The 15,458-nt window shown below is 33.7% G+C and overlaps 1 protein-coding gene across 5 annotated transcripts in view; it reads left to right on the top strand.

The window, feature by feature from the left end:
• The window catches only part of Gel (Gelsolin), a 33,720-nt gene extending 20,594 nt beyond the window's left edge, over positions 1-13,126 (top strand). For 2 of the 5 annotated variants that reach the window (XM_068370627.1, XM_068370626.1), the window contains 9 exons: positions 157-295; positions 1,388-1,482; positions 1,640-1,762; positions 1,980-2,051; positions 2,525-2,698; positions 3,725-3,835; positions 4,665-4,790; positions 7,423-7,805; positions 12,026-13,126. In XM_068370627.1, coding sequence (XP_068226728.1) covers positions 157-295; positions 1,388-1,482; positions 1,640-1,762; positions 1,980-2,051; positions 2,525-2,698; positions 3,725-3,835; positions 4,665-4,790; positions 7,423-7,797 — 1,215 coding nt within the window. In that variant the 3' untranslated portion in view covers positions 7,798-7,805; positions 12,026-13,126. Of the gene's footprint in view, positions 1-156; positions 296-1,387; positions 1,483-1,639; positions 1,763-1,979; positions 2,052-2,524; positions 2,699-3,724; positions 3,836-4,664; positions 4,791-5,789; positions 5,891-6,911; positions 6,949-7,422; positions 7,806-12,025 lie in introns of all 5 variants that reach the window. The other 3 variants (XM_068370630.1, XM_068370628.1, XM_068370629.1) reach the window with 3 other exon arrangements.
• Positions 13,127-15,458: the final 2,332 nt, after the last annotated feature.

The raw sequence follows: 15,458 nt of genomic DNA, 5'->3' as shown, positions 1-15,458 counted from the left end.
TACATTGTTGGTAGGTTGTCAAATGTTAGGGCTAGGGTTTCCTGGTGCATGTTGTAGAATAATCTCTGGTTTACCCTTGTATAGTTTTTCATTCTTTTGGCTTAACGACACAATTCTTCATAAGGGTCTGAAATTTCCCTTGTTTTTTATTGAAAGGGTATTGCAAGTAGCCAGGATGAGAGGGCTGCCTCTGCCATTCATGCCGTTCGCCTGGATAACGAGCTCTTCGGCAAAGCTGTCCAAGTACGTGTGGTTCAAGGATACGAGCCTGCGCACTTCCTCAGAATCTTTAAGGGTAAGTTAGTGGAAGGATTTCTTGTAAATACTTAAATTGGTATTTATGTCCACAACTCCTGATAACTAAAAATCCTTAGCCCGCCCTGAAAAGGAATTTTTAATCTGTATTCCACAAACTTAGTTTGCTTAGCCACAAAATAATCAGTTTGGTACCTTCATTGCAGTCCATGATTTCCCTATTGAGGGTTGGTGGCAGTTTTTTATGTGTTTTTTTAATTTTTACATTTTTTTTTTTTAATGATACCTTCATTGCAGTCCATGATTTCCCTATTGAGGGTCGATGGCAGGTTTTTATGTGGGTTTTTTTTTTATTTTTTTTTTATTTTTTTAAAAAGCTGTAATATGTGCCTTGTCAAAAAAAACTTTCAATTACATGACAGAAAAACAAATGCAAATTTGGATAGACACTCAGAAAATGACTTATTCAAATTATAGCAATTTAAGAATGACTCAATGTGTGCATCATTACACCTCGAGTAAGAAAAACTCATTCCTCTTACTTTTAACATATTTCATATTGATATGAAGTCTTTTTAGAATATTCTGTACTGTAGAGAGTTAGATTATAAAGAATTTTGTACACAGGAATCCTATTTTGTTGTTTTTAAGTCTTAATAGTACTTATGTAGTTTTAACATAATGATGCTCAGAAATTCATATGTAGCATTATTTATCATTGTATTAAATGTTTTAGTTCTCAAAATCTGATATGTATGACACTTTCATAAGATGATACATTTTGATGTACATATAGTGTACATTTGTACGCACTTTATATCAAAGCTTTGTATACACTAGTTACTGCAAAAATTCTAAGTGATATACATTTAAAAAGTGAAACCAGCTTTCCTTGAAGCAGGATTCAAAGGGGGAAAGAAATGCATTTAAATCAACAAATATTTCGTATACAGTACAGTACCAACATGAAAATTTGCGTATAATTTTAATTGAAATTCAATGTACAGTACAGTATCTGAATTCAAAGGGAATTTAGAATTACAGTATTGATGGACTGTTTGATTTACACATGGATACAATACGTAATATTTAGACAAACTTTTGAAAATTTCTTTCTGCTAAAATTTCAAAGGTCGCATGGTGGTGTTCCTCGGTGGCAAAGCTTCCGGTTTTAAGAATGTTCACGACCACGACACCTACGATGTTGACGGCACACGCCTGTTCAGAGTAAGTCTACCTCTTTATATTTATTGACTTTTCAAAATCTTATGGAGAGAGGCCTATGAATTAACTTATATGCCTTGAAGTTACTCTACAATGAACATAAATTACTGTATAAGTATTCTATTAGATATGGGATTATTGTTGATAATAATTTTTCCAGGTGAGAGGAACTTGTGATCTTGACACGAGGGCTATCCAACAACCAGAAGAAGCGTCCTCCCTCAACTCTGATGATGCCTTTGTCCTTGAAACCCCAAGTGCCACCTATCTTTGGGTTGGAAAGGTCAGTTAGTGCCAGATGTGAATCAACTGTTATTGTTATTTTTATTGTTATTGGTTTTTCTTCAGGTTGTTGCAACCACAATTTTGAAAATAGAATGCTATAAGCCTATGGACCAGAATAGGAAAAGCAAAAATTTATCAAGTTTTCCTTTTTGGAATTTAATTTCTCTATTTATAAAAGTTTTTAGCTATTTTCTTTTACTTTTGGTTATAAACAGGGAGCAAGCGAGGATGAGAAGTCCATGGGCGAAAAGGTTGCCTCTTTGGTATCGCCCGAGCGTGATGTTCAGGTATGTAGTTAAATTGTTTTAAGGATTACAGTAACTGGTCATACAAATTTTAATTTTTCCCATGTCGAAATTGTTGTGTGCCGATGACTTGATTCAATATCTATGGACTCCACAGAAGTATTGAAGACTGCGTGTTAGTTAAAATGTGTTTTTCTGAAGATACCAAGGTAATTTTTTTTTTTTAACTTGTACATAACACAGCCTTGGAAATATAGTTACCATTTTGACATTGGGGAAGAAATAGATTGCAACTTGAAAAATCAGGTCTATTACAGCTTCACAATAACATTATCAGTGTAGGTAGAAGATTTAAGTTTCGCTGTAATTGTTACGATCATGATGTAAAGTGTCTGCTAGTTTGAGAACTTACTATTTACGTGTATTTATAAATTTTCTTAGAAAATTTTCTTAGAAAAATTTTAAGTAAATCCAACAAAGTGCCATGTTAATCCTAACAACCTCCTGTAATTCAGGTAATTGCTGAAGGCGAGGAGGATGATGGATTCTGGAGTGGGCTAGGAGGAAAGGGAGACTACCAGACCGCTCGTGATTTGGACCGTCCATTGCTCTACCCAAGGCTTTTCCATTGCACCATTTCACCTGCTGGATGTCTTAGGGTCCATGAAGTGTCCAACTTCTCCCAGGAGGTATTCTTGTTACTTAAATTGTCCGTTTTTAGCTCATTTTAATTTTAGGTAGGTCAGGATTTTATATTGACCCCTCTAGCAATTATTTGATATGAAGAGGGAATATTAACCCTTTTACCCCCAGGCTCTTTGGAAATTTCCAACCCTTAACCCCCAGGGGGTTATTTTTTTCCCAGCACATTTTGCAGTATATTTGTTTTAAATTGCTCTAACAGCCTTCATTTTTGTCATAGAGAGGTCAGGTTGGTCTCATTCTCTTGGAAAATGCCTGAATTTTCTCAAAAGATTTATCAAAAATATAAAAAAAAAAAAATTATAGCACTTTTTTGCAAGGACGTACCGGTACGTCCATGGGGGTAAAGGGATGGGTTTTGTGAAACGTACCAGTACGTCCTTTTGGGGGTAAAAGGGTTAAGTAAAACACAACTTTGTGGATCTTTAAAGATGGGATTTTTTTAGTCACATCAAACTTCAAATTGTCCCTTTCCTATTATCTATTCAATTAGCTCTGTATCTTTTAAAAAGGAATACATTTGAATAATATGAATGTTTTCATTACCATACCTTCAGGATTTTTTTTTTTTCCTGAATGAGGTAAGACGTTAGGGATTTTTTTCTCTTATCTGATAGGCCCGGCAACTGCGCAAGCACTGGTGTTTTAATTGAGCAAGTCATAATGGAAAGGAAGGAATATGTAATCTCTTTATTTGCAATTTTTAATTAGTATTTGTACCAGCATTGGTTCAAGCAGTTGAGAGTTTGTCAAAAGACTTATTTATTTTGTGACTAAAGTTTGTTTTTGCATATTTTGAATAAAAGATTATTTGATGAATTCATGAATGTAATTATCAAAAATTATGATAAACTGTTAGAATATTTGCTTAGTCAAGCAGACTTTCTATGCTTTTTTTTATTTATTTTTTTCCTGTGTGTGTGTGAATGAGTTAACTTGTCATCATTTAAATGAAGTAAAATTAACTACTGTACCATTATGAGGTAGTTCATTGACCTGATCCTTCAATTCAGGATTTGAACGAGGACGACGTCATGGTCTTGGACTCCGGTGACGAGGTGTACATCTGGGTTGGCCAAGGTTCCGACGACCAGGAGAAGGAAAAAGCTTTCACCATGGCAGAGGTGAGTTTGTAAAGTTAAAAGCAAAATCGGATGCTTTACCGTTTTCTCCTCCTGTCAAATTTCTCATGATTTTACTATGACAATGTTAATAATGGTTTTCAAAATCTTTAGGTTTCAGAAATATATTAAAGTACAGTACTGTTACCTATAGTAATTTAATTTGTCTTAAAGTACTTAGTGTAATTTGGATTATCATCATTTGATGGTTAAAACTAGACCACAGTAAAGAAAAAATTCAAAGGGGTTTAAGCAAGTGTTTTTCTTTTGATATTAACTCAAGTATTTTATATAATAAATTTAATTTTAGTTAAAGATTTGACTCGGTAGTGTTCCTAAGTGTCGCTTTTTAATAAAATTCATGTTCTATATAAAAATAAATTGCATTTTAGTTAATCTAATATTTGAATATATTGAAGATTTTGTTTCCATGATTGAGTTTTCCGAAAGTATAAGTACAATAGTTGATATATTATTATTATTATTATTATTATTATTATTATTATTATTATTATTATTATTATCCAAGCTACAACCCTAGTTGGAAAAGCAAGATGTTATAAGCCCAGGGGCTCCAACAGGAAAAAATAGCCCAGTGAGGAAAGGAAATAAATAAATGAAGAGAAAAAATTAACAATAAGTCATTCTAAAATAAGTAACAACGTCAAAACAGACATGTCATATATAAACTATTAACAACATCAAAAACAAATATGTCATAAATAAACTATAAAAAGACTCGTGTCTTTTTAGAATTCTATGTTCACTTAATTTATCATATACTGTACTAGTCTTAAGTGACTGTATTTTGAATCTTATTTGATGTTTCCAGAACTACATCCGGACGGACCCCACAGAACGTACCCTGAGCTCGACCGTGCTAGTCCGTGTCAACCAGGGAGAGGAACCAGCCGCGTTTACCAGCATCTTCCCAGCATGGAATCCGGATTTATGGCAGGTAGGTCCCTCTATTTTTTCTTCTTCTTCCAGCCTTAACACAATGTAGGGACTCAACACATTTACATTTCAGTTTAGAGCACATAATCAGACAATGGTGCTGTTAAAATATATCAATAGATTGACGGAGAATAACAATTTCACACTTTATAAGGTTACACATAGATTTCCAGTCGTATCACTTTAGTATCTAAACATAGACACAGGATAACTGTCACGTTTTTGATCTTTCGGTACAAAGTAAGTTACCAGATTGTACATTGAATTGATCTTCTAAAAACGGAGGAGATCCACACGAATGTGCAGCACCTGGATTACTCTTAAAAGGAAATCGTGTAAAGGTATTCACACACTTTGAGGTTAGTCCCAACATTTACTGGACAGTTAGTTTCTATACTTTTTCTCCACTCAGGCATTGTACAGTACTATCTATTATTTCTAAATTTTATAATCTTGTAATATTTTGCTTTATTTAACAATGAGCCATATTAAATCTAAAAAGTTTTTGGAAATGGAAAAGTTTCCTTCTGGCAAATTCATATTTGCTTGGTAGTATTTTGGTAGAGGACAGTTTAGCAGATCTTAAAGCTTTTAGAGTACTGATATTCGTATTAATGTAAACTAGTTTCACATAGATGTACGTAATTTGCACAATAAATCAATAGTATTTTGAGGACTTGGGCTTTTTTCCTTGAATAATTTTGTACAGTAGTTCTTAGTTTATTTTTGTATATATATTGTAGCTCTAGAATTTTCACAAGATTTTTAGTAGTAACAATACTTTATCCTGTCAATTGGTTCCGCAGAGGGGACAGTACTCTTACCCTTGTCATATTTTGTAGAGAATGATTATTCAAGCACAGTCAGATGAGGTGTTTGAATCTCTCATTAAAGAAGGTATACAGTATCCAGGGAAATTAATGTTAATCCTTTTGGAACTCATTCCCTTCAGTATTTGTGTTTATTGATCTTTACATATGATTACTGTATTCCTAAATAGGGTTTAATCTACGCCAAGAGAAGCAATGGGTTCAAAGACAAAATGATAAAGTTGTTCAAACGTGTATGTTGCTGCTGCTCAAGAACGTAGGATCCTCGTTGGTAAGGGTGTTGTGTCTGGGGACACTTGTTCATTCTCTTGTCATTTCAATCTCGTGACGCTGTACATTAATTCCTAGTTCAACCTGCCGACCTCCAGAGTAAGTCGTGCTATAATCTTTCACGAATTAACCAGACTTGTACTAACCCCAGGGAGATGAAGCATTCGTATCGCTAATCCTCACTACTGTACTTCCGTTTCCCCAGAAACTTCACCCTTACTACCTTGTGGCATTACATGCGTTCGTTTGTAAAAAGTAGTAGTGTACTGTACTTTGCCAGAGATTTTCTAAAGAGCTTCAAAACAAACACACACCCACACTTTTAAGAAATTATTTATGGAAACTTCAAATGGTATTCTTATTAATGTGTATTAATTGCATGAAAACCACTGTTTTTTTTACTTCCTAGATGTGAATCTTTAATTTATTTTGAAGTATGAATACTCTGTGATTAAAATGATCTTTTATAACTCGACAGAGTAATAATTTGGAGAATCGGCAATAGAGTTTCACTACCGAGATTCCTCTTTGTTCATGAAGTTGTATAACGAGGTTTTAATTATGTGCATTGAGATCACATCCAAAATACTTAAAAAAATCATGTAAGAAGATATTTACACCCAGTTTCCATTAATAATTCTGTAAAAGCATATCTTTTTAGTGTACTTTCAAGCTTTTCTCAAACAACATTTATTTTCGAATTGAAGATTCGAAACTGTATAGTGTGGCTTCACTTATGATCTACAAATCAAAATGGTATATGCATGACAAGCTAAGTTTCCAAAAATAAAGCAGATTTGTTTTTCTCTTATGGTTTGTCTACAAGCTTTCATACTTCATGGAATATTTTGTTTTAATGCAGCAATGAGTCCTTTTGCTTATAACTCCAGTTTTCACAACATTCTTGCTCTTGTTCCTTCATTTATATATACAGTAATGAATACGTAGGCTGCAGTTAGATTTTGACGAGACACTTTATCAGTGAATCCAGATATAAAATTCTTTGCTTGTTTCCCTTACAGAAGGTGGATTAGAGCGTTTCCTGTACTGTACTTTGATGTGCGTTTTTTTAAATAGGTGGTATTGCTTTTTGCCTAAGATAATAAAAGATGCTCTTGCTTACATTGCATGACGCTGCGAGGGAATCATATTGGAGTAGAAGTTAGAAGGGATTATGAAGTAGTAATAGTAGTGGGTCTGGAAGATTTGCATAAACACTACTTAATCCAGCATTTTGATGTTTCTTCAAAGCTAATCTTTGATTTGATAGTAGAGAATAGAGAAGATGGAGGGTCAACCCAATCACGTTACCTCTGTAATGCATCTGGGGAGAGAACGTTGGTCAGTGTAGCATGCAACTGCTCAAGTAGGGATAAAGTATACTATACTCTTAGTAACATATGATTAGTCATCTTTCAGAGATGCAGGCAAATGATTTAGTTGCAAATAAAAGTGCTTGGGGAGTGGTATTGCTAAATGCCATTTTACCAATTGAAAACTTCACTCAGTTCTTGACCATCAAAGTCATTCCAGCATCGCCCTACGGTGCCGAAGACCATCTCTAAGCCTCAAGCATCAGAGGGCAAAGGGCACAGTGATAAGACTCCTTCCCAACCAGTAAAAGTAAAGACTGCTTCAGAATCAGAAGGTGCACAAGGAAAACAATCTGTCTCGAATGAAGGATCTCAAAAGCCTGAAGTACCTCCTCCAACAGTGCCTTTAGTATCTCCTCTAAAGGCTGAAGAGGTGCCTTCCTTAAAACCTGTAGAGGTTCCATCTCCAAAGACAGAGAATGTAGCGAATCCCCCTGCAAAGCCCGTTGAAGCCCCTGAGGCACCCCTGCCAGAGAATTCCCAAAAGGAAGCTGGTTCAAAGTCAGATTCCTCAAAGTGCTGCGTATGCCAGTGACTTTGAAAGTAAGATGCAAGGCTTGTCCCTCTTCTTCTTCTCATGTGATCCCCTCCCCTCTACCTCATTCAGCCTGCAACTGAAGTGCATTTAACATCATGATATTGTTCTCAATGCATAGAACAAGTTTTTGAAATTGGTTGATGATTAACCATGGTTTTAATGCGTGATTAAGGTTTATTGGATATAACTACTAATTTAAAAAAACACTTTACGAGACTAAGGGAAATATTTTTATCTAGTTCAGTTGATACAGCTTGTGTCTGTTGGTTCTTTTAACAGAACTGAAAAGACGAAGAAATGTACTTGGTACAGGAATTGATAAACGGCAAAAAGGATGAGAAAATCATAGGAGTAAAGGTTTGCTTGTAATAGTCTCAAGATACCAAACCGTTTGAATGATATCTGTTCCCTATTTTAGTCTGCCTGGAAATTTAGTCATTTTTACTTTGTTGGTGAATTTAATTTTTAAGTTTCGTGTACAGTATTAATGTTTTGCTTTGTTTGCCTTTAGATTTTTACGAAACTGTGTTATGGAAAGGGTTTATCGTGATTGTAGGGAGTTAGATTTGCTTTGTTTAGAGGAAATAGAATTAGTTTGCTTTCCTGCATGAGTGTTTGTGATGCATGTAACATGGTTTCCATGATTGTAAAGGCTACAGAACAATGACGAAGGTAAGTTGAGAATTGATTCTTTGTCTGTTTTATAATAGTGAAGCTGGAGTTGGTTGTATTAAAAATGGTTACATAAATAATACAAATAATACTTCTAGTGTCCAATTGGATCTTAAGATGTAGTGTACAGTACTAAAGAGTTGTAGTTTCAAGCCTTGGAATGAACTATTCTACAAACTGTAGATTAGACATGTTAGAAAAATTGTGATGCAAAAATATTTTTATTTAAAGTACAGAGCATCGGAAGAAATTTTTTATTTTTCTAACATTTGTTTATTTGTATGTTTGATCCAATCCATTGGAAATAATATTTCATACTTTAATATTATAAAGGATACTCTTCTTTCTTTAGAAGTCTAAATACTTTTATTTAGTGTATAAATGAAACTTATATTACAAATAATTTAACTTTTGTATCAGATGTTTGATATGGATCTAAAACCTTTTATGTAGCATGTACTTCTTTTTATGCAAAAGATGATTGGGCAGATGACTTTCACTCATCGTTAGTTAGCTTGCATGTCTCTGTCGAACATATATATTGCACGTTTAGAGGAGGCTCAATACTTGTCAAAAAGTGTTCACAAAATTCTACTACTTTATCTTTAGTGGTATATTGAAGTTGTCAGTTTAGTATCTTAACTATTTTAATCACTGCTTCGTATTACCAACTTAACAAATGAAACTCAGTGCTACGTGCACATTAAGTTTAGATTCTACCTGTATCTTTTATCTTTATAAAAAAGAACTTGCATGGCAAGCTGTGAAACTACATAGCTGTGTATACCGCTGTATTCCAATACTAAAAATCTGCATTACAGTGGACTAACTGTAGGTACTCCTCTATTACTGAAGTACAATACAGTACCCTGTATGTCATTTTGTGAATACAGTTTAATTCTTAAGATTGGAAAGTTTTGCCGACTTTGCTACTGCTTTAAACACAGCATGATATCTTCAAATTCCACCCTGAGTGGAGGTGTCTTTGCTAATGTTATTACGAGCCATCATCTCGGCTTCCTGGATGGAATATAGTTATTATAATTGCTCTTAGTTACTTTGTATTATTTAGCCAAAATCAATTTCCAAAGCTATCAATATTTTGTATACCCTGAGGTTTAATTTATACAAGGGGCCCTTTGATGACATCCAAGAAAGCATAAATTTATTTCAATTTTTCTTTATACATGTCATTAATTTTCAAGTGTTCTGAAAGTTGTATCCCAGAAGAGAAATTTACCCCCATGGCATGTGAAATTTTTTTATAGATGACGATATCTTTACAAAGCTTGATAGCTTTCAAATGAAGACCTTAAGTTTTTTTCATATCTTGAAACTGCTTGTAAACTTTAGCAATGCCAGGTTTCTGATATGTATACAGTATTAACCCTTTCAGATTTTGCCCATTTGCCAATTTTATCTTTTGTACCTTTGTTCTGCACACAGTCTGTATTAACTTACTGATCAGTGTTTATGAAGCCATTTAAGGAAATTTTAATTTTGGTTGGGCAAGTTTGTCACAACCTATGAGCATCAGTTTATTAATTTGCTGTAGGTGAGATAACTTTATTTCAAAGGATTGGGTTGTTGATAATATTAAAGTGTGACTTTTTAATATGTGCACTCTGAAGGGGTTATAAAAGATTAACTGATCTCTATCCTGAACTGGATTGGCTGTCAATTTGACATTGGCACAGTTTTTTTAACATAACATTGTGATGTGGCCTAGTTTCAACTTCATCTCTACCCTTATCCCTTAACCAAGGAGTCCGTGGCTGTGCTACATCTTCTAATAAGTGATTTTTATCCAACAAACCCTTTCTACAAATCCTCCTTTACTTTATCACACCATCTAAACCTTTGCCTCAGTCTTCCCCTTCCACCCTTAACACCCAAGCCTTCTTCACTCCCTTGCCCTCCTCTCATCCTTAATACATGCCCGTACCATCTCTGTCTTCTCTCACTTTACCATCCCATAAATTACTTAATTTGTCAGCTTCAACACAGTGAGATCCTTTAAATCCAATTAAATATTTTCCTCTAGCTCCAGCTTCTGTTCCTTTTAGTTTTATGATCAGGGCTAAATGACATATAGATGTAATATTAAAGTGCTTCATTTCATGATAGAGATTGGTGAATAAGCAAATTTGTAGGTGATGGCTTAAGTAGTGCTTTGGTTTGATAAAATTGAAGATTTAGTGCTGCCGAGAAGGAAGTACTATGGCAGAAATATACAGTACACAGTTGTCAATGCATGCTTGATTATGAAATTGCATAGAAGTACTACAAGTCTAGCCAATTGCTTTAAAAAATTCCATTGATTGAAATTATTTGGGAATTACAATTTTGCTGAGACAATTTCATATTGAAATTTAATTTGCTGAAATTGAAAAATTTTCTCGTTGTGACTTTGAAAAACAGAGATGGAACTTGTCATTGGCATACTGTACTGTACTTGACTTGTGATAGATGTTGAAGATTATATGCTTTACAAATTATTATGCTTTTGCCTGTATAGTATGATGTTTATTTCTTATTAACATAGTTACAATATAGTCTTAAACTTTTAGTTAGATTATTTAAAGTTTGAAGCTTAGCTTTACCTTCATATATTTTATTCATAAGCACTGTAAAAAGAATTCCTTCATCACACGAATAGTATTTTTTTAAGAGTAGAACATTGCAAATAAACTGTACAGTACTTATAGAGTAATGTAGTGATGCGTAAAGAAGGGATACAGCAGCCATGGAAACGTGAATATAAATGGGCTTTTAAATTTTTTTCATCACTATATTTACTGTAAAGGTTTCTGAATACAGTAGCCAACTTTCAAAGTAATTTTGACCAGTGGTTTATATTAGTTTATGTAACACTCATATAAAATGTAGCTGAACCTACCCTGAATTTTGTGCTATTGAAATTGACACTGTATAATCAAAATTGTTTGTAGCTATAGGATGTAGTATAGTATTTAGAAAAAAAATTATAGAATTAAACCAATAATATACTGTACTTTCATATAATTTTGATGAGCCAATTTACTTCAACTGACCATAGCAAATGTCTGGAGAGCTTTTGTCATTCAATTGATATAAGGAGACAGCAGGTAAAGTTTTACAGTTCCGCAATTTCTTTTAAAGCTGGGTAGATGTATTTGCATTTGGAAGGCTGCTTACTTTTAATGTCTCTGGGACCCAATTCCTCCCATTTTTAACACTGGTTTATAGGTTGACTTGCCCAAGAAGCTTTCTCCTGGTAACACTTCTAGCTTTGATGCAACAAAGATATTAGAATTATTACAAAGCCATGTTCTGAAGGTGTAATATTTTTATATTTATAAAGCTCAATATTATTTATTTTTATTAATATTATCATTACAGAAGTTGCAAGTCTGCTTCGAATAGCATTATGCAATCAGGAAGACGCAATTATTTTTCCCAGCTGCTGTAACTATTCTTTCTCTTTAGAATTGGTTTATTTATAGACTGTCTATTCAAGAGTGAAGGAATTCATCACTTAGAAATTGACTTTAACCTGGCAATTCTTACACAGGAAATTCCAAGTTACGACGACGTGAAGGCGCAGTTGGCGGAGGCGAATGCTGCTCTTGAGTGAAGAGAACCAAAGATTTTCAAATGGAGAAGGCTGAACTCTGAAGTCTGAAGCCGTTGCTTTATATTCTTTTATTTAGGAGTGCTAGCTGTGTTCTTTAGCTTTGTGATCCGAATTTTTGTCATACCTTACATTGAAGTTTAATGAGCTACGTAAATGGAAGCTTCGTTAGGTATTCCAGAGAAATGTAATCAAATTTCAGCCAGCTGATTTAGGTGTCTTTTAGTAGTACAGTATTAGGGTTTAGGTTAACAATTTGATATAAAAAACTTCTCCAATTTAGGAGCAGTGGTGCTTCATTGCATTGGTGCCTAGGGCATTGCTTCAGAGCAAGTTTTTTTGGGGCAACTGGGTCTTGAAAAAGTCCAGTAGAATTTTGGGGGGACAATAGTGCCTTAGACTGGGTAACAAAATAATGGTCACAAAGAACTTTATAAAATCACAGTTAATGCCTTCCTTGTTCTTGCCATAGAGTTATTGATCATAGACCTCTGTTTGTAGCTAGTGCGCTTGGATTCTGCAGCCAAAGTTTAATATTCCTACAAACTCGAGCTTTAGCGGTGAACCACTATATTTACAAGATTTTTTGGTGCTACGTCCATAAATCTTGGATTTGCACGCACAAAGATTTATAAAATAAAAACTTACATTAGAGTAAGAAAGGCACTTATTATTAAGATTACTTTAGACAGAAATTTAGATTGTAAGTTAAGTAATATAAGTAAATAAATTTGAAATGGTTCATTTCACGTTTTGGTAATGACTCAACTGATTATTAATGGGCTAGGCTTCCAATACTGTACTTAATTACTTTTAGGATTTAAATTTATCCAGACAGTAAGAATTCTGAGAACAGACACTCACCAAGATTGATTCAGTTGACTTTTCTGATATTTTCATGGTTTTAGTAGAAAATTTTAAGATTTTTTTTATAGATTACTTTTACTATGTCCAGCATTTATTTAGACTTTGATCTCTCTAGTCAACACTAGGTCTCTCTAAATTCTTTCATGTATGCACAAAATAAACTGGAAATTACAATGTTTATGTCTAGCCTTGAATACGGTACTGTACATTAAAGGTTGTTTGATATGATTAAGCTACAGTTTTTTATCATTTGCATAGTTATTTATTCTCGTGTATGAAGATTTGAGTGCATAACCCTTCTTTTGGTTTCAAATAAAAGGATTTATTTATTTGGGTCACATGGCTTATTGCTGAAACCATTCACCATAGGCACTACTGAGGTGTAGTGGCACATATGATATAGAAGTTATTAAAGCCTAGAAGAAAGTGGAAATGGGCGTGCACAAGCTGAATATTGGGACGTTAAAAGAGCCAAAGGTAATGCCCGCGTGCACTCCGAGGATGCAAAGACAGCACTGACCCCAAAGGGGAAAATTGCTCTTGATATTGCCATGCTATCGTATATAAATTGTGATCCTAAAACATTTTTTAGTTTTTTCCCTATATAGTACTACCATCCAATTTGTTTAGTTTGGGAAGATTGTAATGCAATGTATTTTATCAATATTTTCTGTATTACAAATTATAGAAGGGGTAAAAATTCTTGTAGTGATTGTTTTTCTGGATAGGAAGAATGAAAGCATTCCAAGGGCCATCAATAACAAAACTTTGGAATATTTGTGTTGTTTGGGACATTTCTTTTATTATACCATTAGCTGACATGAATTGTTGATTATTACAGTACTCTTATTGAGAAGAGACCTTCCTTCTGCCACATATTTTTAACTATGTACCTCAAGGGTACATTTTCCTGTATTGTGTGTGTGAACATCTGCAACTCTTGCTCTGTTCGCGTCTCTTATTCCGACATAGGTCTTCACTGACACATTTAGTAACAATACCCTATTATGCAAACCCTGCTAAATCATAGCTCTTAGCTTTTAATTCATAAAACTAACCTTATTTCTATTTATAGCTTTCAACCCTTCTAAACCATAGCTCTTTGCTTTTAATTCATAAAACTAACCTTATTTCTATTTATAGCTTTCAACCCTTCTAAACCATAGCTCTTTGCTTTTAATTCATAAAACTAACCTTATTTCTATTTATAGCTTTCAACCCTTCTAAACCATAGCTCTTTGCTTTTAATTCATAAAACTAACCTTATTTCTATTCATAGCTTTCAACCCTTCTAAACCATAGCTCTGTTAATTCATAAAACTAACCTTATTTCTATTTATAGCTTTCAACCCTTCTAAACCATAGCTCTTAGCTTTTAATTCATAAAAACTAACCTTATTTCTATTTAAAGCTTTCCTTACTTCTTGAATTTGCACTTGCTTTCATGGATAGAACTTTTAAGTTCTTCCTACTCTATGGTAGCATTCAGTTTGTCAAGGATATTAGAAGAAAAGTTTTCCATATTGATGGCTAGATGCTTATTTGTATTCCTCGGCAAGTTAGAGAAAGTGTTCCATATTCTAATTTTGATATTACAGTATATGAAATTCCTGAACAAAAAGTTCCACTACATCTAGGATGACAGGGAGCCCTAAATGAGCTGAAGTTTTGCTAGGGCACTAAATTCAAAGTAAATCTACATTGTCTACATCAGAACAATATTGCCAAGTCTTACTCAAAGTGAACTATTGGCCAATGGTGAATTGCAAAAATAGAATGAATACCCCCCAAAATACTGAAATAATTATAGTACCTTGTATGTAAGATTTTTTTCTGAAAGAATGTAGAACTTTGAAATTAAATTTTGACATAGATAGTATCCTAGATATTTTGTAAATTCTTGTAGATATGTGAACGTTGACTAGTGGAGAACTGAATAGAAAACGGAAATAAGGAATTTACAGACATGTCTATTTTACCGTATTTCTACCCTACCAATAAAATCTATAGAAAAGTTGTTCAATTTATCTTTAAACAATATAATCATACATGACCGAGTATTCCCGATTTAAATATTTAATAGAATTAAGATGCTGGGATTTAACATAGCCGACGAGCATAACCCAAGGAAAGTCTTGTGCAAGTAAATGGAGAGCTTTCAGTAACCAAGTAAATACGCTAGTTTTAAGTCGGGTTGGATGGTGGTGCCATAGGCTGTGCAAACCTTATTGATTTCATTGCAGATAAATAAGGACTCTGTATTTGGTTGTTGCACAATTTTAATTAGGTAAGTATAATATACATTTTTCTAAGATACGATACCCTATATACTCTACATGTGTAGTATTATTAGTAATTATGCTAGTCAGATAATGATTTCAATGCTACAAAGGAATTTTGGTATAGTTTCTCCTAGTCGAAGATTTGGCTCGTTTTCTATACACATTATTTTAAACAGAAAACTATATTAAAGGGAATACTACGCTAAAATTTAATATAGTAGCTT

This window comes from Palaemon carinicauda, chromosome 3 (assembly GCF_036898095.1).
Source record: "Palaemon carinicauda isolate YSFRI2023 chromosome 3, ASM3689809v2, whole genome shotgun sequence".
Classification (NCBI taxonomy): domain Eukaryota; kingdom Metazoa; phylum Arthropoda; class Malacostraca; order Decapoda; family Palaemonidae; genus Palaemon; species Palaemon carinicauda.
Note: the sequence above shows the minus strand (reverse complement) of the source record. Positions and strands in the feature narration are given on the sequence as shown.